At 51.5% G+C, this 23,385-nt stretch overlaps 2 protein-coding genes across 2 annotated transcripts in view; one reads left to right on the top strand and one right to left on the bottom strand.

The window, feature by feature from the left end:
* The first annotated feature begins 4,251 nt into the window (after positions 1-4,251).
* CMTM3 (CKLF like MARVEL transmembrane domain containing 3) lies at positions 4,252-12,418 on the top strand. Its single transcript, XM_024732831.1, has 5 exons — positions 4,252-4,442; positions 5,884-6,157; positions 7,197-7,292; positions 7,689-7,809; positions 9,812-12,418. Exons 1-5 carry the CDS (start codon positions 4,252-4,254, stop codon positions 9,838-9,840), a joined length of 711 nt encoding a protein of 236 aa, XP_024588599.1. The 3' UTR covers positions 9,841-12,418.
* Positions 12,419-15,033: 2,615 nt separating this feature from the next.
* Positions 15,034-23,385, bottom strand: part of CMTM4 (CKLF like MARVEL transmembrane domain containing 4) — a 65,635-nt gene continuing 57,283 nt past the window's right edge. Inside the window, exons 3-4 of the mRNA XM_024733044.1 lie at positions 20,575-20,673; positions 15,034-19,497 (exon numbers count right to left, since the gene is read on the bottom strand). Of these exons, the coding sequence (XP_024588812.1) occupies positions 19,333-19,497; positions 20,575-20,673 (264 nt within the window). The 3' untranslated portion in view covers positions 15,034-19,332. The remainder of the gene's footprint in view (positions 19,498-20,574; positions 20,674-23,385) is intronic.

Here is a 23,385-nt window from a genome sequence, read left to right as displayed (position 1 = left end):
TGGGGAGAATATAATATGAACCTGAAGCCTCTTACAGCGTCAGAAAATAAGGAAATGTATGGGAACTCCCTGGCAGTCCAGTGGTTAGGACTTCACGCTTCCACTGAGAAGGGCAAGGGTTCGATCCCTCATCGGGGAACTAAGATCCGCATGCCGCATGGCCAAAAAAAAAAAAAAAACGGAAAAAAGACAAAAAGACGGGGCATGTTAGGTACAGGGGCACCCACCTGAAGGAGGTCCTAATGGCCAAAGATGGAACTACTTAACCAACAAAATTAAGCACAATAGTACATAATTATAACCCAAAGAATAAGATAAATAAGCAAGTGGAGGAGAACAGAAGATATTCCTTACACAAAGAATGTAAAAGGAAAAGGGCCACCCCGCTTCATTCCACAGCAGACATTTCTTGGTGCCATCCTGTGTGATGGGTTCTGGGACGGGGCGGGCCATGATGACGGGCCCCTAGGGAGCGCAGAGCCTGCCGGGGAATGCACAGTCGTCACGGATATCCAGTCACCTCATACAAGGGTACCCACCCGGATCGGCTTGCCCTCTCCTAGGCCCTCTCAGCCACTCTGGTCAGTCACTATATTTTCTTTTTTCTCAGAACCCTTTCAGTAGAAGAGATATAAATTACATGAAATACTATGCACCCATTTTAAGTGCACAGTTTGATGTGTTTTGACAAACGTACGTCCCTGTAAAACCATCACCCCAGTCAAAATAAAGAACATTTCCAGCACCCCAGAAAGCTTCCTCCTGCCCCCAGGTAACCACTGATCTGACTTCTGTCACCACAGCTTAGTTTCGCCTGTACTAGAATTTCACAAAAGTGGACTCATACAGTATCATCCTTTTGAGTCTGACTTTCTTCATTCAACATAATATCTGCCAAATGCATCCATGTTGCTACGTTTGTCAAAGATTTATTTCTTTTTATTGCTGAGAAGTACTCCACTGTATAAATGTCCCACAGTTAGTTTATCCCTTTACCTGTTGATGGACTGTGGGTGGTTTCCAGGGGGAGCTATTAAAAATAGGGCTGCTATAAACATCTGCCTACAAGCCTTTGTAAAGACATGTGCTTTCATTTCTCTTGGGTAAATACCTAGGAGTAAAATGGCTGGGTCATATGGTAGGTCTCTGTTTAACTTTTTAAGAAACTGCCATTAAGACAGGAATAAAGACAAAGACCTACCAGAGAACGGACTTATAATTAAAAAAAAAAAAAAAAAAAAAAAGAAACTGTCAAACTGTCTTCCCAAGGGGTGGTAACAATTTCCACCCCACCAGTGCTGTCTGAGAGTTCTGGTAGCTCCACGTCCTCACGAGCACTTACACAGCAGCGTCCCCTTTTACGAAGCCACTCTGATAGGTGTAGAGTACCATATGATTTCATGGTGGCTTTAATTCACATTCTTAGATGTCTAATGATATTGAACATCTTTCCACATGCTTCTTGGATGTTCATATATCTTTGTTGAATCGTCTGTTCAGATCTCTGGCCCATTCTTTAAATTGGCTTGTTTTCTTCTTATTATTGAGTTACAGTTTTGAGGCATGTTTTACTTAACACAGATCAGAACCAGGTCATCCTCTGTTCTAATCTTCACCGGGCCTCCTCCCAGGGAATTTGGAGTAAAATCCAAACACCAAGGCCTGGTCCTCCACAATGTGGCTCCACCCCCTCGTCTGATTTGTCTTCTCCCCCAGCCCTTAGCTCAGTCCTTTCATCCACACAGGCTGCCTGGCTGCACTCTGAACCAGCCAGACATCTATTACCAGGAATCATCTTATTCAGGATTCTCTGGACATGCTTAGTGTTTAACCCACCCAGCCTCCCCGCAAACAAAGCTGGGGTTTCCCCGCATCCTGGGCTTCTAGCACTGCTGTAGAATGAATAAATAAATGAGTGAATGAATGTCTCTTACCTAGCTGGAAAGGTTGGGGAAGTCTCCTCTGAGAAAGTGACAATGCAGTATGATCACAGAAGAAAAGGAGGAGTTAATCAGATAACACGGTGGTAGAAGGATCAGCATGTACAAAGGCCCTGTGGCAAGAGGGAGCACGGAGGAGATAAGAAGCTCTATAGGTGGGAGAGACAGAGGAAAGCGTAGCAAGGGGCTGTTTTTACTCTCTATACCCAGACCCTGAGCAAGATGGAAGCTCCCAAGGTTTTTCCAGGTGAGGAGAATGGAGGTGACTGTGACTGATGATTTAAGCATCCCTCTGGCTGCCAAGAGAGGAAGCAGAGAGGCCTCCTAAAGACGTCATCACAACAGTCCAGGAAGGAGACAGCAGTGGTCTGAGATCTAATGGAGAATGTGGTGATGAGATGTGGACAGAGATCTAAGAAAGCTTTAGGAGGCAAAGATGTGTGGGCCTTGGTGATAGATGGGGGGTGGGGTGAGGTGAGGGTGGGGTCAGGGAGAACGAGGCCAATCCCCAGGTCTCTGGCTCTTGGGGGTGGAAGGGCAGATGGCAGTGCCCTTGGCAGAGGCTCAGGCATAGTGAGAATGTCATGGGCTGGGTATTGGTCACACTGAACTCCAGACGCCCTGGAGACATGTGTGTGTTGTATAAGGGCTGGGGCTCCGAGGTCTCTATCTGGGAGTCCTCCTGGGATGAAGATGGGGGTGGTGCCGAACCCAGGGCTGCGGCAGACAACAAAGAGGCCGCAGGAGGCTGGGCTGGCCAAAGATGGGAGGGGTGGTCAGGGGAGAAAGAGAGAGGGAGTGGGGCAGGGAGCTGACAGTGGGGTGAAAGCCGCAGGAAGACAACAGAGAGGTCTCGCTGTTTGAAGGCCTAGGTTCCTGGATCCCCGACGCGAGCTAGGGCAGGAAGCTAGACTGGAGACAGCGAATGCAGACAATCTTCTGGGCAAGGAGAGATGGGTGGGAGCTCCGACGGGGGGCGGCAATAAAAAGGTCTCCAGCCGCCAGGACAAGGGTGAGGGGAGAATGCGGCGGTGAGCCTGAGGAAGCCCCAAGCCAGCATCACTGCCAGTCTGTAGGGCTCGGGGCGCCGCCTTCTGTACGCCCGGGTCCTGGCGCCCCGCCCGGCCGGTGCCCCTCGCAGCCCCGCGAAGTTGGGCTGAGATCGGCAAACTTCCGCGGTTTGGGACGGGCTCTCTGAAGCTCAGCCGCGGGTCGGAGGCGAGGCGGGAGCCGCAGGGAAGCTTGGAGAGGAGGCCCCCGACGCGGCGGCCGGGCCCCTGGGAGCTCGGCCCAGCGCTGTGTGACCTCCGGCGCCTCCGCCCTCTCTGGGCCCCTGGGACGGGCTGCGTCCCCGCATCTTCTGGCCTCCATCGGGGGCACCCCGCTCCGCATAGCCTCTCGCCACGCCCGGGCCGGGCCTGGGAGGAGTCGGCCGTTCGCGAACCCCAGGTCGTTTCTCTGCTCCCTGGCGCGCTTTCTTGGGCTCAGGGAGGACCGGCCGGGCCTCGAGCTGCAGGGCGGAAGCCAGAGTGGAGTCCAGCCAGCTGGGAGGGGGGACCCCCGGGATTGGGTGAGGCCCGGGCCACACAGTGGGGGGCGCGCAGGGAGCCCACCCCCACCCAGGCTGCTGAGGGGCGGCCCAGCGGGGTGACTTCATCCCCCTCCTCCCCTCCCTCGCTAGGATCCAGCCGTCCCGCCCCCGCTGAGCTCCTTCCTCCTTCCCGCACCCGCCCCCCACCCCAGGCCCGTCAAGAGGCCTTTGTCCTCGGGACACTCGGAAAACTCCTGCACTGTCAGCCTGTGGGGTTGGGGTTTGGTGCTGGGCCTCTGTGGAGGGAAGGGGAGGAAGAGGCCAAGCGGAGGGGAGGCGGGATAAGAGTGGAGCACTTGTTACTTAGATCTCCAGCAATTTGATAATCTGTCATTATTCCCACTTTGCAGACAAGAAAGCTGAGGCCCGAGCCTCTAGGGGATTTGACATGGGTCAGTTGAGGGCCAGGGGACAGCAGGGATCAGAGAGAGGAGGGTTCTGCCGCAGCCTCTCCTTTGTACCACCCAGAGCTGATGGCAGGAGGCCGTCCTACCACCTTCTCTGCCTCTGGGGTCAGCCCAGAGGTCACCAGCCTGGCACCTGCCGGACTCCCAGATGAGGCATCACGGTCCAGGACTCGCAGCTCACACTCCAGGGAGTTGCCTCCTGGTTGGCCACGCAGCCCCACTTTGGAGATTGATGGGAGCCACTTTTTTGGAGAAGCCTTGAATCCACCATCCCCTGAGGGGACCCCAACCACACCCCACTCAGGCCCACCTCATGGGTGGGGGGGATGCTGGCCAGAGCCTAGAGGAGGCCCTCGGCAAAGCTGGGCGCCAAGAATCTAGGTCTAGGAGGATGAAGTGCGGAGGAGGGACGGAGGAGGAGTGGGCACTGAAGACGCAAGGGGAGCCACTGGAGGTCACTCCTGCCCCCTCAGGTCACCTCTGGCTGCCCCCAGGCCCAAGCAAGTGGAGAGGCTGACATGGGCAGGAAGGGGGAGGAAGTTGCCACCAGGAATCAGGGACTGAGGAAACAGAATCGAGAGAGGGATCCCTAGAATCAGGCTTTGGGGGTAGGGGACAGGAAAAGGAGGGACAGAACAGCCTTTGGCAGAGGAAGTAGAGGATAGGGCCAGGCCAGAGTCCTGTGGCCTTGCCTTCCTGGGAGGCCCTAGCAGCCTCTCAGCCCATCTCTACGCCTTAGTTTCCCATCTGTTCAAGTTGGGCTCAGCTACCTCCATTGTCATGTTCAGACCAGATACGGGTGCTCTTCAGCTCATTTGTCTGAAGCTACCACAGGGCCTCCTGTAGGGCATCTGGGTGTCATCCCCACATAGCCCCCTGGCCCACTCTGAGCTACTCAGCCATGGACCTGCTCAAACCCAGCAAGAGTGACCAAAACCAGGACAGATAAAGGCCAGCAACCACAGGGCAGTGTTGCTTAAGAACTCCAGATGTGGAGTCAGCCAAGCCAGAGTGCAAATTCTGATGCCCTCTTCTTAGCTGTATGTCACTGAGCACACCACTTCATCTCCCTGAACCTCACTCTTCTCATCTGCAAAGTGGGCTGTGCACGGCACCTGGTGCCTGGGTGGTGGTGAGGAGCTGAGGAGGCCCCACAAGCCTCAGCAGGCACTGGTCCAGTGAACAGCCCCGTCATCCCCGTCTGCTCTTCAGAGCACACGGGTCTGCAGAACTAACCCGGGGCCTCGGCATCCTCACGCATCAGTTGCCACCCACAGTGTGTGGACAGGGCTGCAGAAAACACTTTAATTCTTAATCAGTTCCTCATTACAGTTCACCCCACCTTTCACAAAGGCTGAACAAATGACGCAGCAGGGCATGAAGTGTCAGTGTCACCACTCCCTCTCCTGGATGTTTTCGCCTTATTGTGAAATTTTGCAAATATACCAAGAAGAAACCCCATATACCCACCACCTGGATTATACTGTTTGCTTTATCACATATCTCTCTGTCCATCAAAACGTTTTATTTTTTGATGCATTCAAAGTAAATTGAGCAGACATCAGTACCTTTCAACTCTGAATGCTTCAGCATGTGTATCATTAACTAAAGCACCACATTTGTGTATTGTTTTTCAGGTAAATTTTTCATTCAAGCACAAATCTTGGGTGTAATTTTCTGAAACTGGCTACTGCTTAGTGGACTGCCTTTGAGACGGCTTGGGTTTGATTTTCCCGTCGGGCACCATCTGAGTTGGTGGATTCTGCCATAGAGCCTCTGGGGTGGGTGGGAGTGGCGCAGCCCCAGGAGGCAGCTTCCTGGGGGGCTGGATGCAGGAGAGGCTGGGGCTTCCTGACTGGGTCCCGGCAGGGAGCTGGCCTGAGGTCAGGATGCAGAGCCATGCCCAGAGGCACTGGGGGCAGCACGGGGTGTGCGTCTGATGGAGTTCTAATCCTGCGTCTGCAGGACTGGGCAGGTCACTTCACGTGCTGGAGCCTCCTCTAGTCCTGCCTGCAGGGAGGGGCTGTGCACGGGCTCTGACTTCTCCCTCCGCCACCTCCCAGGGTCTCTCCTTCATCACCTTCGTCTGCTATGTGGCGTCCTCAGCATCCGCCTTCCTCACGGCGCCCCTGCTGGAGTTCCTGCTGGCCCTCTGCTTCCTCTTTGCTGATGCCATGCAGCTGAACGACAAGTGGCAGGGCTTGTGCTGGCCCATGATGGTGAGGGCTGGGGCCCCGGGAGGAAGGGGTTGACCAGCTGTCACGGAGAGTTGTGCATTTCGGCCCTCACCCTTTCTTCAATGCACTGGAGGGGGCGTTTGCAGTTGGTCGAGCCTGGTGGGTAGGCCTGGCCTCGGGTGATCCAGGCCCCACCGCACGGCAGCCACATGACCCAGGGCAGGTTGCCCTGCCTCCAGGGCCTCCAGTGTCCCTCTGTGAGGCTACGAACCCCAGATAGCATCCTCCCGCCTCGCCATCAGGTGGCGCTGGTGTTCCCAACTGGGCCCATCGGCATGAGTCTTAGCCGCAGGAATTCTAGCCATTTCCACACGGGGCAGGGCAGGTTAACTGAGGACTTGCAGGGCTTACCCAGATCTCAGCCGCCTGACAACTTGTTTTATCACCTGGGAGGGCCCAGAACCCCATCCCGGACTTTGCTCTATGAAATGGGTAAGAGAGAAGGTACAGCAAAGGCTGCACTTGAACTCTGGTCTCCTGACTTCATACCCGGCATTCTTCCTGATGGGCTGCACCCGCTGTCCCCATTTTATGGACCGGTAGACAGAAACCATGATACATAAATGATCTGCCACAAGTATGTGGCAAAGCAAGGTCCGGGGCCAGATCTCCCTACTGGAGAGCCAGAGGGAGCAGTGACAAGATTTCCAACTTCTCCCTGCCCGCCAAACGGGGAAGTCTGCATCTGGGCCAAGCCACAGGGAGAGCTGCAGCCTGGTCCGTACCCTGTTGTCCACCTGGCAGAGGACGGCAGCCTACAGGGGGCCGCTGGGCAGGGGCGGGGTGGAGGTCGGGGGAGGACCAGGGAGAGCGGGAGTGCCGTGGACGCTGGACCTGGGGGCCGCGTGTGTCCAGGCTGCCAGGCCCATCCTCCTCTGACGGTGGGATTCCGGCCCTGTTCTTGGCACACAGTGCCCTTCTGAGCCCCCCTCTCCTGCCTCAGCTCCCAGCGGCCCCCTTCCCATGCTGTGCCCCACTCCAGGGAGCTCACGGCGCTGTGACCATGCCCCTCTCTCCCCAGGACTTCCTACGCTGTGTCACAGCGGCCCTCATCTACTTCGCCATCTCCATCACAGCTGTGGCCAAATACCCGGACGGAGCTTCCAAAGCAGCCGGAGTGAGTAGCCACTCTAGCCCTGGGAGGGGGCGATGCCCAGTGATGCCCCACTCAAGTTCACCCCACTCCTAAGTGGGTGCCCCTCTTAGCTCCTTGGGCATATTCTGCCTCTGCCTAGGTACCTTGGACTTTGACGTGGATCTCAGCGACTCCACTGTCCTCTTATTGGAGATTTACTCTGCCCAGAGTTCGAAAAGGCTGTTTGCCAAACCAAGTTAACAGCTCGTTTTCCTATCTGTCATTACCGGGAGGGGTCTGTGTCCGCCAATCTGAGCTACTTATCCAAGCAGATAAAAACAAAGCTATGAGGATGGGGCAGCGGCTGCTCCCCCCGCATTCCCAGGCTCCCAGCTCCTGATGATGCATCCCATCCTCCCTGTCCCCTGTATCCCACAGGTGTTTGGCTTCTTTGCCACCATCGTGTTTGCAATTGACTTCTACCTGATCTTTAACGATGTGGCCAAATTCCTCAAACAAGGGGACTCCGCAGATGAGACCGCAGCTGACAAGGCAGAAGGTAGGTAGCCACCCTGTGGGTCCCACCAGGGAACCCAGCGCATCACCTGGAACGGTTGATGCAGGGGCCCCGCTCTCCCCTGGGGACACTCGGCTAGTTTGAGGCTGGAGTAAGAGCATTTCCTCTCTCCCCATGGGCAGGAAGTGTTTTCACAGCCTGGTTCTCCTATCCCTTCATGCGGCACTGATCATAAAGCCGGTCGGTCCCCTCTGGGGAGCACAGGATTCCCCAGGGCCTCAGCCTTTCCAGGAAGGGCAAGCTGAGGGCACACCCGGCACCTCCTCCTCATGAAACCTTCCCTGACGAGCCCCCAGGGCGGCCAGTCACTCGCCTTCAACTCCCTGGACGCCATCCACTGGGCTGCAGCGTGGCCGCCTGTCCCACAGCAGCGCCCCTGCTCCCCAGTGTCGCCTGCCCCCAGCTTAAGGGCCAGCGAACCAAGCTCTCATGCTTATCCGCAGCACCCAGGCAAACACAGTCAAGCTCGGGCTTGTTTCACTTCTTAGATCCAAAGAAAGTGCCACAGACTTTTTGGTCCCTCAAGCCATCCTTCAGCTCAGAATGGCTGTTGTGCCATTACCTGATTTAAAAAACAAAAACAAAAAACCCCCCTGCAAGTTAGATGGCTGGTTTTTCCATCCGTGACAGCAGCCATACCAACGTGACACATCCTCGGGGTGCATGTGCCCAGCTGGAGGCCCTACAGGGGTGCGTCCAAGCTCAAGCTGGTTTGGAGCTTGTGATCTCCCTCAGGCCTTCCTCAGTCACAGCCCAGGGCTCTCCTGCCCGGGGAGGCCACCAGACGAGGTGGAGGTCCCTGCCCAGGGGGCAGGAGTTACAGGGGCGGTGGAGGCTCCAGCACAGAAATGCTGGGAAGCCCAGGAGCTGACCTGGGACGGAGGGCCCAGGCCATTTACTTGCCCCTTCCTCTCCACACCCCCAGGCAGGCTTTAAATGGAGAGGCAGATGTCAGCTCCCTGCAACTGAGTAAATCGGATGTTTGGCTCAGCACCACACTCCCCCAGCCTGGTGTCCCATGATCCCTCGCGGCCCTTCTGTCAGTCTCTGTTGACCCAAACACCTACAGAGGCTGCCATGTGCTGGGCCCTAGGGATGTGTAGACGGGCAAGGCCAACTACCTGCCCTCAGGGAATTCAGCCCAGACAGGAATTAGATCCAGAGACAAAGTGGTGATGTACACACACGGCACAAACAGGGCACGAGGAGCCCAGAGTAGATGTCAACCGCAACAGCACAACGAGAGCTAACAAACGTAGGGATGAAGCAGCTGAGGGAGCACCCACCCTATGTGCCAGCTAGGAGGCTGTGGAGGTGACCCCATTGCTGGGTTTTGATGGATGTCTAGGAGTGCAGGCAGAAAAAATGGGACAGGTGGAGGGAAGACAACAGAGTATAAAGGGCAGGTGAGGTGTTTCTCTGGAACAGGTGGTCGTGTCCAGTGAGGATCAGCAGTGACATGTGGCTGGACAGAAAGACAAGGGGGGGCTTTTGAGGGGCCTGTAGGCCCCGCCTTGGAGTTGGCATCTCTCCACTGAGTGCCTGCTGTCCCCAGGCAAGTGACATCGAAACTCCTGGGGTAGGGGAGACTGAAACTATGAAATGGCTAAAAAGAAGCTTCCTGATTTTCCAGTATGTTTTAGTTTCTTAGGCAATAGCTAGCCCCATTTTGACCTGCTGAACTGCGGGTTGGGGGGCAGATATACAACCCTGGCACCTCCAGGTAAGAACGGCCCAGGCAGATTTGGGAGGGCCTGGAGCCCCAGAGCAAGGGGCATCTGGGCTCCCCACCTCCATTCGACTGCACCCGGAGACTCCCAAGCACTCGATGGTCCTCGCGCCAAGCAGACGCCACCCACGGCACCATCAGCTGCAGGAGCGGCCTGAGCCCCGGGTCCCAGCTGACAGTGCCTCCCCGGAGATGGCTCCCAGGCACCGCTGGCCCCGAAACTCCTGCCAAGCATCCTCTTTGCTTCCCTTTCAGAAGAGAATTCCGACTCTGACTCCGACTGAAGACCCGACCTGCCCTGGCAGCCTGAGCCACGCAGGCCTCCGCTCCTGCACCTCCTGACCATGCTGGCCGGAGTGTGGCCAGGGGACCGTGCGTGTTGGGAGGGAGGCTGTGACTTCTCGCACAGCAGCGGGAGTTGCTGACGGAGCAGGCCTCCTCACAGCCCCAGGGTGACGTTCCTGAGCCTGGCATACATGATGACACCCCTTGGCTTAGCACTCTCCAGCCTCTCTTTTCTTAAGGGCATCGTTCCACCACTTCTCATTTCTGTCCCACAGACCTTAAGCCCTTGAACCTCTGCCAAAAATAAGCACAAGGGGACAAAGCAGATAGATAGAGCCTTGTTATACCATTGCAGGAAGCACTTCGTGCTGTGGTGAGTGCGGGGGAAAGACAAGACAGAAACCGGCGGGGGGCCATCCCTGGGCCCCTGCTCACGGCAGGCATTTTGTCGAGAACGACGCTTCCAAGATTCTTTTGTTCAAGGAGGAACAGTTCCCTCTGCATTCTTTTTTTTTTTTTTTGCGTTACGCGGGCCTCTCACTGTTGTGGCCTCTCCCGTTGCGGAGCACAGGCTCCGGACACACAGGCTCAGCGGCCATGGCTCACGGGGCCAGCCCGCTCTGCAGCATGTGGGATCTTCCCGGACTGGGGCACGAACCTGCATCCCCTGCATCGGCAGGCGGACTCTCAACCACTGCGCCACCAGGGAAGTCCCCCTCTTCATTCTTGAAGCAGGGAGAAAAGTGGCCTTTGCTGTATGATCTAGGAGAGAGTGGGTCCCAGTGCCCATGAGTGATACTTTACACCCTTGGAGACCATATCTTCTTCAGACGACATGCCTATTCTGGGTCTAAGACTGTTTCAAGAAGAGCTCGAAGACTAGCTTACCAGGTCCAAGAGATCGAGGGCTCCAAACGACGAAGTGGCAGTGACAGCTCCCAGGGCAGCTGGGCAGGCCCAGCCAAACCCTGTCTTTCCTTGGGCCGTCAGCAGGCCAGAGGCTCTCGGGCCCTCAGGACAATGTGCTTCTGAACACCTGACCCTCACGAGGGGCGAGACGTGCCTTCTGTGTTCACCTAAGGACCTTATTATGCTGTGCATGTATCTTCAATGGGATTTTGTAACTTTATAACTTTTTTTTTTTTTTACACAAAAGCAGCTTCTTAAATGGCATTTCCTGTGACCCAAGAGGCCTTGTGAGTGAGCCAGAGCTCTGGACCCATGTTTTGGACATTTGTAATCTCTGTTCTTCTCTTGCATGTGAATCTCCTACCCTGAAAAAAGCCATAATGGATTAAATCAGACTGACTTCCTGCTTGGAGTGTGTGTGTTTGAAAAAAACCTTACACACCCGGAGCAGCGCTGCCGGGCGTCACGCGTCAGCACAGGGTGGTCCCATGCGCCGTGTGGATCCTGGCAGCTCCAGGTTACAGCAGTGATGCACGCGCACTTGTTCCCCGCCAGGCCCCCACTAGGCGTCGGCACGTTTACTCTACACCTCACACAATCCTCTTTCACAGTTCAGGAAACTGATGGAAGGTTCGGTGACTTGCCCAGGTCCTCACAAGAGGCCCAGGGTCTCACCCACGCATCAGGCTCACGTCCCGTGGTAAGTCAGCGCTTTGGCCCCGGCGATGGAAAAGGATCGAGGCATTCTGCCCCAACTTTCACACACACTGTGTTCTGAAAACACGTATGAAAGTCGACTGTGCAGAAGCCAACGGGCCTGTGGGTGTGGCCCCACCTTGCCAGGCCCAGCCAGGACCAGCCAAGCCGCCTGTGGACAGCGACACTGCGGAGTCCTCACCCCCAACCGTGGCTGTATTCAACCCCCGCCCTACGGGCCTGTTTCAAGATCCAGGCCACAGCCTTTGAAGGGGCGGGAGGCAAGGCAGAGCGAAGAAAGAGATGACACTGTTTTTACATGTCCATTTATTAAACAAGAACTCCTTCATGACAATTTAATACAGTATTTATTAGCGATTAGTGTTGAGAAAATTATTTCCCTCTACATACAAAAATACAGATTTGAACACTATGAAAACAATCAGGACAAGTACCGTGAAAAATTGGTCCTTCAAAAGAAATAAAGAGGGAAAACTGAGGGCAGCACGAGGCTTTGTCTGCTGTCAGGGACAAACCAACAGGAGCAAAGGCTTTGGGGCCCCCAAACCACTCCAAATGAATAGAGTCAAACGTGGGAGCCTGTGGGAGCCGGGTGGTGCCCACCCCAGGGCATCCACACCAGCTTCAAAAGCCAGGATGGGAGCTCTGACCTACCAACAGCATAAACCAAAGTTTGCCAAACAGGCGTCACCTCAGGTCGCCCCGCAGCTGTGTCTACACTGTTAAAGGAAACAGACTTTTAAGAAGCAAAGTGTAGTAGTTGTTAAATTAACATGGCCCCTCTCCCAAGTATCACTGGGCCAAGTACCGAGTAATCACATGGGAATTATCAGCCATCTGACTCGACTTCCTTTGTTAGAAAATGACACATTCCGACCCTTCAAAGCGACGCACACACACACACAAAAGCTACAGTTTTATGTTTTAATAAATCCATTCCTTCATTTTAAATGGGCTCAGCGAGTTTACTCAAGACTTTTCTTGACCAGACATAACTCAGTCCTGCAGGGGTGGGAAAGCAAAAAGAGCAGCCGGCACGTCCTCTGTGTCTTAATTTCATCAAGCTTGTCGCAGCAGGGAATCTATTACGTTTGGGCGGGAAACCAGGAAGGGCCACGGAACCTACCCAGGGCATCCACAAACCAATCTGAGATCCGAGCGGAAGGTGAGCCGGAGACCAGCAGAGATTTCCCCCCACCCCGCCCCCCAGCACGTCTCACGTGGGCAGAGGGAGGCTGGCCAAGGCGGAGGACGGCGGCCTGAGCTGATCTGGAAGACAGACACCAGCCAGAGAAAGGGCTTTTTTCACCGTTTTAGACCCAAAGAAGGGGAAGTCAGAGCACCGAGAATGTTCTGTTCTTTTTTTATGGAACCACTTTCCTCTTACTGTTTGAGATGAGCAGTGGCTGTTCAAACTGAAAAAGGGGTTAAAAAATGCCAAATGCAGTTATACTGATTAATAACTATTTCACAGAAATATATTCTTACTCTCAGACTGTTTAAATAAGCAGAAACGAGATGTTGGGGAGAAAGCAGCAGAAAACAAGACAGGAAAAGCCGGGGGGTTGGGGTTTTTTTTTTTTTCTTCTTTTTTAATTTATATAATGAAGTTTAAAGGGAAAACGACCAAACCTCAAAACCAACATTGCTGGAAGCAATATTAAAAGGACACAATCTAAAATCATGCTACAAAAATAGTGTTATCTTGTTTAACTAAATGTACATCTTTTTTTTTTTTCAATTCCATGATTGACAGAGTGTTCATGTGACTGACACACGGAAGGCACCAAAGGTGAAGTGATTATTATTTGTCTTAAAATATACAAAGACATAATTACCTACTTTGGGAAAAGAAAAAATACAGTCATACCTGTAATAAATAGTTAAGTGTTTTTGCCACGGGTTCCTGAACCCCTACAAATTTCAACATATACAAATAGTTTCGACCCCTAGCATTCTTTTAGAGGAAACTACATCAGAATCAAGTTATGAAAAGCACTGGTTTTATCCACATACGTCAGTTTCATCATGAGGCAGGATTTGAAAACTCGGTTTTAAACGGGTTATGGAGTGACAGTTGGAAGCAGGCGAGAGGCCTTGGCGGCCTGGGCCAGTCCCGGGAGGCGGCACAGGCATCCTGCCCTCCCGCTCCCCCAGGAACCCTTGGACCAGCCAGTTCTCCCTCCAAGCACTGAGTATCTGCCTTCCTCACATCTGCAGAAAGGAGAACAGAGTTGAAACTTGCAAAATCAACTGTGGAACACGCAGGAAAGCAAAACGGCACACGAAGGGAAGCAGACAGAGCCGGCCCTGCCTACGTGGACACCAGGCCCCCATGCTGTCCTCGTTTCCTGACCGTCCCTTCAGGTGGCTTTCCTGATAAAAGGGGTGCTTCCTACCGGGTTTCAGCAGTGTCCTCCAAAGACGACACTATCAGATTGGATAGTTCCAGGCTATTACTGAAACCCGTACAAACCACTGTCAGATCGCGTCACGCGTTCTCTCCTCTGAGGTGCAGTTATGAAAAGAAACTTTGGGCCTCTCCCTAATCCCACCAACAAAGCTGATTAAGGTCATTTGAGACAAGTTCCTACTCTAAATTAGAACCATGAAAGTTCTGATGTAGCTCACTAGAGTCCAGGCTATTAACCCCTTAATGAAGGCTCTCGGCCTTGTGTAGAATGCATCCCAAAGAAAACACAACACTCCAGGGTGTCTAGATAGCAAGTCACCCAAATTAAAGTCTTGGCATAAAAACTAGACAACAAACTAACCCTGTGAAAAAGACAGACGATTCAAGGATCCATAAACTAAACTTTATTCTAGGCAAGTTGCCACTGATTTACCCAGCGGACTTACGGGTAATTTTTTTTCTTTACTTTTATGTTTATAGAATAATAAAAACTAGAAAGGAAAAAATAAATCCCCAAGGTTGAGAAATTATATCCAAATGGAAAAAGAATCTAGACCAAACGAAGGGAAACTATAGCAGAACCCACCCCTCTGTGTCAAGCCTAAAAGTATATAAATGCCATTTACTGGTGTGAAGAAAAGTTAAACAAACATTCAACTTTGAGAAGAAAATTCTTCTAGCTCTAACAGATATCGAGGGTATTTTCTTTCAGAGACAGTTTCTAAATAAAAGAAATGTAAAGAGCCAGATATTTCAAATTACCTTCTCAACCAGACAGTTATGATTTCAGAGATATCTGCTGAGAAGAGGAGAAACAGGAGATTTTATAAAGAGCCAGGAGCGTTTACAAAGCTCACGGCAGGCGGTGTTAGGCCTGCGTCCTCTCTGAGGGGCACCCAAATCAGAATCCGAGTCACCTGTCCAGACCTGTGAGTCCCCAAACTCACACTAAGAGCCCGGCGCCAAGGCACGCTGTTCCCCACGCTGGCTCCTGCTCTCAGGTGGGCTCCAGAACACAAGACCTCGCTTTTCCAAAGAGGGCAGGAAGTACCCTGGGTGGGTAACCATGTCCAGTGCTCTTGACAGGCCCACGGCAGACATTCTGAGCCTCCCCCTCCTCCCTCTCCCCTCCCAGACCCGCCCCTGCTCCCACTTCATCGGCTGTCGCCTAGCTGGTCCTGGGAATGGTTGCTGATGAAATAAGAGGGAGCCCCTGAGTTCTGCGAACTTCACTAGGAGTCAGAAAACTGTCTGGAGACCTCACACGCTAATGGCAGTCGCTGGAGCAGGAAGCAACTTTTTATTTCACTTGAGACAGTCAATCGGCAGCAGGCTAGAGGGTGTTTTCACCTTTTGCTACCTGTGTAATGTCATATTTTCCTGTAAACCAGAGGTGGAGAAAATGAAAATCTGGCAGTGGCACGAAGACTTCATGGTTGCTTTGTTTTGAACATGGATGGCACAACGGGACCCACTTCAGTCGTCACGGCCTCCCAGAATCACTACAGGGGCCACACGCTGTCTCCACACTTTATTCATCCGTTAGGACAGATTCTAAGAACGACCCACAGAACATCTTGTACAGCCCGAGATTAGGAACTTGGTCCGCCTATTAAACACGTGGGTTTCTTCCCAAACAGCACATGCGAGTCAACAAGAAAAGGTGAGCTTGGGCCACACACATGAAACTGGGAGGGGATATTCAAGGGTCATTCGCTGCAAGCAAGAATTCACGTACACGTGCAGACAAAAGGGTTAGTGCTTCATCTCCTCAGAGGCCGCATGTGGCTTAACCCAAGATTGAATCACTAAGAAAGCTTCGAAGAAAGGCAGATGAAACTGCAAACTTTAAAAGAGTAGGAAAGTTTTCAATTGAGTCACAAAGCTCTCTCCAGAAGCATCCGACACAGGGTGGGGTCGGACACACTCCATGCCTGCCCATGGGCATGAGCCTTTAGCCAAAGGGCAGTGATGGTGCCCAAAGGACAGGGGGTGGCATCCACCTTCCAGAGCCGAGCCCTCAGAACCAGGCTGTGTCCTTGGCTTCCCTGGGGCCAGGCCAGGCTTCATCCACACTGGCACTTCGGTTCAAGTTGCCGTGGAAGACATGGCCATTGGGACTGGGCAGGCTACTACATTCTTGCCTTTCTGTGGACAAAGGGAACCTCTTGGATGACTGTTGCTGTAGAGTGAAAATCTATTTTCTTTGCTTTAAATCGAACTTCTGTTGTGCAATTTTAATCTGTAACTGGCTTTGTCTTTCCCTGGCTTTATATGGAGCCAACAAGTATCTTTAGGCTCTCATGATTAGAATCTCCCTGTATGAAAGGGGAAAGGTACTTCCCCCCGCCCCACCCCATGCCTTCAGCAGTGTGAAGGGAGGCTAAAGGAGAATCAGAGGAAAGAAAAAAATACCGCATCGACCAAACTGATGCCAGGATAAACTTTCTCTGAAGACTTCAGTGTTTGCATCCATCTAAAACCACCAGAGTTTCCACCAAATGCTTGAGGGTTTCAACCATCCAGCCTCCAGGAACAAATTCAAACATACACAAGTCTGGCACCAACTATGAAAGCCAATATCATCCCACCAGAAAACTGAGAAACACTAAGATTGCCTCAGCCTCAAAAATGCCCCAAACCAAACTGACATGGGTCCATATTGGAACTATTAAATGCAAAAATAAGCTTCCTTCAGTCTGCAAAAAACAGTCCTTTTAAGCCCCCCAAATCTAGATTGTCTTGTTTGTACACACAGACAACATACGGAAAATGCAGGCGCCTTTCCATTCACACTGGACAACCATATTCCTTCCTTCTCACCACACTGCCACACGTGACAGGACTTATGACTCTGCATCACACCAATTTGCATACCTGGCCACTTCCGGTTGTAGTGGGAGCTTCTTAAATATAAAGAAATATATTTACAAAAACCATGGGAGAGTCTCATGGCACAAAGGACATTAAATAGTTACAGGGGAATAAATAATTCCAAGATTCTAACACCAAGATGCAAATTATTCAATAATTCCTAAGTGGCCTATGGCACAAGGTGTCACCACTTCTTATCATCTATCAGCGTTTACAACTGCGATGGGCTTCAGAACCGTTCCTTGCAGCTGACAACACATCCTCAGGAGGCCAATAGGCTCCTTTCAACCAGATGATAAACTGGTTTTACTGAAGTGACTTGGGAAAATTTGGGCAACAACCCTGCCTGAACAGTCTTCTATTTTTCAATCTCACTTCAAAGGCGGCTTTTTTATTGAGGCCAAGTAACATGAGTCCCAGCAGGAGGTTTCTGATACAGTTCAGGGTGGTCCTTCTAAGTGGGCCCCACTTAATGCAAGGCTGAGTCTTTGTGACCCTGTTTTTAAATGGAACTCTCAAAGGGAGATAAGCCCCATTTTGACTAAGCATATACACTCAACAAATGCAAAATAAATATATAAAATGAACAGATAAAATCCAGATGTCATAATCTCCTCAAAAATCACTACACATAATAGGTACGGAGTTTGTGAAGCATGGTTTGTACTGCCTCACAACATCCATGGGAAGAGGGCTCCGTCAGACCCGCTGTGACCAGGCCTGGCTGCCCTCTGCGGGAACAGAGGGAGGGGAATTACCGCCTGATGAGCTGGGTCTGCACCTGCAGCCCAAGGCCCCTGAGCAGACCAGGGGTTTGAACAGGTGACCTGAGTCACGGCCCTGGAAAGGAACTGCGGCAGAACTGGGATTGTATGGGAATGTTCAGTTCAGGGAGCCCTAACCCCGACCCTTCAGAGACAGCACAGTACCATTTCCTGCGGAATCCCCAGCCAAGCAGCGCTACCTGATGAATCCACCCGCGCGGGGAAATCAGACGCTGCTCTGCTATGCAGAACGTAATGCCATGTGTGCACAGCTGGACATTGCTCACACAGGCTCTGCTCGCCCCACCCCCAGACCCAGACCCTCTCTCTTGTTACACCGCACGCTGCTGAAGCTGTAAACACTCACTAGGACAAGATCCTGGGGACTCTCCACGTTAATGCAAAATCTTCCCACCAGCAGTAAGCGTTTTTTTCCTCGGTCAGGGAGAAACACAAAATATTAGAGCTAGAGTGAGGTTTGTAAACATTAAAAACAGTTCAGAGTGAAAACCTGACACGTTAAAACAATTTTTCCATAAAAGATACAATTAGTCTCCAACAGAAAAAAAATAAAAAACTACAGCATCGTAGGGGCTCATTTAACTCAGTCACCACAATAATCGTCACTTTATCGAGAATCAGTTCAAAACCTTACATAACTGGAACTTTCCCCTACAGATTCCAAGATCGACATTCATGGTTACGACCCTGAGGCACAGGGACGACCGTTCCTCTGAAACATCAGTGAAAGGGTGTGTCATGGTGCAGATTCAAGTATTTTCAAATCCTAGACAGATCTACTCAGAATCACTCTAGAACTCTTCTCAGGCATTTGAAAATCAGTGCACACCCCTAAAATAGAGGTGTGTCCCCACCTGTGGTCCATGATGCCAGCAAATGGGCAAGGGTTCGGGCTGGGGGAATGGACTGTATTTCTTTCGTGGCTTTTACCTGGGAAGGTAAAATGACAGAGAATCTGCAGTCCAGCCTCAAAGTATTCAGGAAAGGGAGGAAACTGGAAAAAAGATGGTCCCCGCATTCCTGGAGGAGAATCTGAGATTCAGGGAGGTGATTCATTTGAGGAAGCATCAAGGGATTTCTCAGCAGGGTAGGAAACAAATGGTGACCCTCCCACAGGTCAGCAGTGCCACGGCGCTGTGCCAAGAGGATGCCAGCTTTTCCCACCCACCTCAAACCCCAGACCCAGCGAAAAGCTCCGCCAGCACACCCACCGCCAAGACCCTCAGTGTCTCACGTGGCTTTCCAGGCTTGTGCTGGTGTCTCGATGCCCCGGGCATGGAAAACAACGGGGAGAGGGGGATCCTGGCAGCGAGACTAAAGCTGACCTGGGGCAGCTATGGGAGCTGCCCCGGAATCACTGCTCACCGACTGTTCCAACCATGTACCTTCATTCCTTGATTTCCGCCCCCCACTCCTAGCAGCCCCCATTTAATCCAAAGTCCTGACTTGTCACAAATACATATGACAGGTGGCTCAGAGTCAGACGTGAAGCCTGTGCTCAGGGACAGTGAAGTGGACATGGCAGCCTGTGAGGCCAGCGGCTCCCAGGGCCACCAAACCAGAGGATCTGGGGACCTGTCCCGCCCACCTCTTTCTGAACAGCTGGGCACGGGACTCCCTGCCTCAGGCACCCGCCACGAGGGCCACTGTGAAAACCCTTTCCCAAAATGAACTTTTACCAAGGAGGACAAAATTCAACTTAGTCACATGAAAATCTGACGTGATGAGGGACAGAAAAACTTGATTGAAAGGACGGGCACGAGGAGCAGAGGGAAGAGGACTCTGGCGCGTCCTCACGTGTCCAGACGCTGGATCTCGGGCCGGCTGTCCACGTCTCTGGACTCCGTGCGGGCGCGGATGTAGTCACTGGCGCTCTGCTGGCGGAGGCTGACTCTCCACTTCTGCGCGGCCAGGAATGCGCTCACCGCGTGCGCCGCGGTTGCCAAGAAGCCAAATATCTACGAGACACAAACCCAGTTAGTCCACGGGCTCGTCAGCCGTCTGAGGGGTCTCTGGGCAGCTTACAATGAGCCGAGCTGCAGCAGCTCTCCCAGCTCTAACCCCAACACGCAGCCCCGCTGAATGTTCAGCTTGTCATGGCCAAGTTCACAGTCGTGTGACCCACAGAAAGGCAGCCTAAGGTCTCTTTTGAAGCAATTAGTCTCCAACAGAAGTGGTTCTACAAGGAAACAGATCACAGAAGTGCCTCTTTTACAGACCTTCATGACACTGGTACTCGGAGGCAAATACAATGTAGATGAAACATCATGAGATGAAAAATCAGGGTCTTGCTGTGTGAGCCCCAAATCAAACCGCAAGACCTGACGTTCCAAATCACAGTGCCCAGCCCCCACCTGCTATCCAGCTGCCACTCACCTGGGCAGCTCTGGGTGGGCAGCTCCAGGGTGAGAAGCAGTGGAGTTGTAATGATAAGATAACGACTGATAAATCTACTGACTAAAACCTTGGAGAGCTAACAGTTTAGCATTTTTAATAAACCTTTTAACCATCCCCCCCAATTACAAAAGTGCTACATATTCTTTGCAAATACAGAATAAGGAAATGCAGAACACAGAGGGAGAAAGCCTTACATTGTCTGGCCCCATCCTCCCCAACCCCACCCGGAGGGCATGCATCTGCTTCATTAACACCCCATCTCGGCAGGGAAGGCCCTTAAAAGCAACACCACTAACAGACATCCAGGGCCCCATTGGGAAGAGACTAAAGCAGGAGTTCTCAAACCTGAGTGTGCATCTGAGAGCTTGTTAAAACACATTTCTGACTCGGCAGCTCTGGGGGAGGCTGAGAAGGGCATTTCTAACACGTTCTCGGGTGATGCCGAGGCTGCTGTTCCAGGGACCACACTTTAAGAACCGCAGCACTGAAGGAACTGGGACCTCCGCTGGCCCAGTAACAGTATCATTAGCAAAGAAAAAGCTAAAGGAGAAGGAGTAGGACACAGGCCAGGGGACCAGAGGAGCAAGTCACAGAAAGTGCACAAATCAGTCCTGTTTCAGCCCGTTGAGTTCACTTACCACGGCAGCAATTTCTGCTCCGGTTTTGTGGTTTAAAGCAGCCAGTACAATGGAAGCGATAAAGAAAAAGAAAGTGCTGAGTCCAGTGTTGACCAAATCCTAAAGAATAAGACAAAATAAAATCACTTGAAAAGAAGCACTTCATGCCTTGCCCTAAAAGCAACTGAAGAACTTTCAAAGTAAAAAGCACAACACCCCGCCTCTCTGCTGCCTCCATATTTTAGTCTTGATGGCCCACGGGTATTGGTCACACAGAGGAAGGCAAAGAGGATAACAGTTAATGATGCTATTTGATAAATCACCACAGCAAAATCCACATTTTAACCAACCACGTCATGTCACCATTTCTTTTTTTATTTTTTATATTTTTTTAGAAGATGTTGGGGGTAGGAGTTTATTAATTAATTTATTTTTGCTGTGTTGCGTCTTTGTTTCTGTGCGAGGGCTTTCTCTAGTTGTGGCAAGCGGGGGCCACTCTTCATCGCGGTGCGCAGGCCTCTCACTATGGCGGCCTCTCTTGTTGCGGAGCACAGGCTCCAGACGCACAGGCCCAGTAGTTGTGGCTCACGGGCCTAGTTGCTCCGCGGCATGTGGGATCCTCCCAGACCAGGGCATGAACCCGTGTCCCCTGCATTAGCAGGCAGATTCTCAACCACTGCGCCACCAGGGAAGCCCATGTTACCATTTCTTGATGACCTATTACAGAAACCAAACTGCTAACCCACAAGGACACGCACACTAATTACCCAAAACACATTCAAACCCTCTTGGCATGGATAAGAATGGCCTGAAACTGGTGAAATCCCCTCATTTGTGACATGTCAAGCACACTGTTTTCAGACATGGAGAACACACTTAGCCAGGCCTCATGCTTCTCTTTCTCATGCATGGTCTTTCAAGTCTCCATGCTGCTAAAGTCTAGAGGATTTTCCCCTAAGCTTCTTGCAAAGCAAATCAGGTTACAAATCCAACGCTTCGAAGATTTAACTCCTGTCTTACTTGTCGAGAGGAACATAGCACAGTGATTAAGGGTCACAGACAGATGAGGGTCCTAACTGACCATGACTGTGGACAAGCCACTTTGTCTCTCTGTGTCTTATATGGGCACAGCCTCCCACTCCACCCCCCGGAGGTGTTTTAAGGATTGGGTGGAAGAGCACACGTGAAGAGCCGAGCATCGTGCCCGGCCCATGGGTAGGGTTCCCTGCACATCTATTGTTACTTCTGATATTACTACCTGGGCATTAGGCCCCCCACAAACTGGGCCATACCAGAGCGCCCCTATGACCTCTACAGGGAAAGAGAATCCAGGCAAAATCCCCAACTGCTTAAGTGTCAGGTTGACTGTGCCATCAATACCAGGTGAGTCCTCCTGGCTGGAGGACTAGCCATATCCTCTTTAAAGATGGCAAAAGGCAGCATTCACATCATAACAGTCCTGAGCCTGTGCAGCGGGACCCTCCACGCACACACATGCTCCTGGCCAGCGCTTCTGCACCGGCTCACAGAGAGCAGCAAAGTACTGACTACAAACTCTATTCAGAAATGTCTGCCAGCAGGGCAGTTTTCAGTGGTGACCAGTGTGAAGCCACAGCAAAGTTTTCACAGATTCAAATCAGCGAGTGTTTACTTACACCCAACTCTTGGTAAAGAAAAATATAGGGATATTATACGGATAAAGAAAAATATAAAATGTACTTTCCAAACCAAACACTATTCAGAAATGGAAAATGTTTTATGATAAAACGCTGAGGCTGAACATCAAACAAAACAGTATGTACATTAATGGTGACAATATAAAAATATAAATGTGGTAAAGGGCAAATAGGTACTAAAGACTTTGAAGAGGTTCATGTTGTCTATGAATTCCACATTTGGAAATTCATCTTAAATATCATACTAGCACAAAAAGGTCTAAGTACAAGGATTTCATCATACTATTTTAAACAGCAAAAGACTGAAGGCAAACAAAATGCTTAAGAATCAGGGATTTGTTGAATAAAATGGTATTTCCATAACAGCACTATGCAGTCATTAAAAATAATGATATAGTTTTATATTTAAAATGGAAGATACTCAAGATAGTTTAAATGGAAAAGCATGACTTTAATGGTTCCATTTTTCTGCACTCACATATCACAACGTACATGTACACGTGAAAGACAATCTAGGGAAAATATTCTAGAAGATTACACCCACATATTATAAATGGTTACCCTGGATGGGTGCTATCACATATGATTTTATAACAGCTTTCTTGAGATATAATTCACCACAATCTAGTTTTAGAACATTTTTAGCACCTCCAAAACAAACCTCATATTCATTAGCAGTTAATTCTTTTTTTTTTTTTTTTTTGGAGGGGTGTATGCGGGCCTCTCACTGTTGTGGCCTCTCCCGTTGCGGAGCACAGGCTCCGGACACGGAGGCTCAGCGGCCATGGCTCACGGGCCCAGCTGCTCCGTGGCATGTGGGATCTTCCCGGACCGGGGCACGAACCCGTGTCCCCTGCATCGGCAGGCGGACTCTCAACCACTGCGCCACCAGGGAAGCCCACTTACAAGCTTTTATGTAGACATATGTTTTCATTTCTCTTGGGTCATCACATGATTTTATTTTTCCTTTGTTATCTGTATCTTCCACTTTTTCTGTAACAAACACTTACTACTTGCAGAGTTTAAAAGGCTTAAAACTGGAATACTGGGGGCTTCCCTGGTGGCGCAGTGGTTGAGAGTCCGCCTGCCGATGCCGGGGACACGGGTTTGTGCCCCAGTCCGGGAAGTTCCCACACGCCACGGAGCAGCTGGGCCC

The sequence above is a fragment of the Neophocaena asiaeorientalis genome, unplaced genomic scaffold, assembly GCF_003031525.2.
Source record: "Neophocaena asiaeorientalis asiaeorientalis breed wild unplaced genomic scaffold, Neophocaena_asiaeorientalis_V1.1 scaffold90, whole genome shotgun sequence".
NCBI classification, from domain to species: domain Eukaryota; kingdom Metazoa; phylum Chordata; class Mammalia; order Artiodactyla; family Phocoenidae; genus Neophocaena; species Neophocaena asiaeorientalis.
Note: the sequence above shows the minus strand (reverse complement) of the source record. Positions and strands in the feature narration are given on the sequence as shown.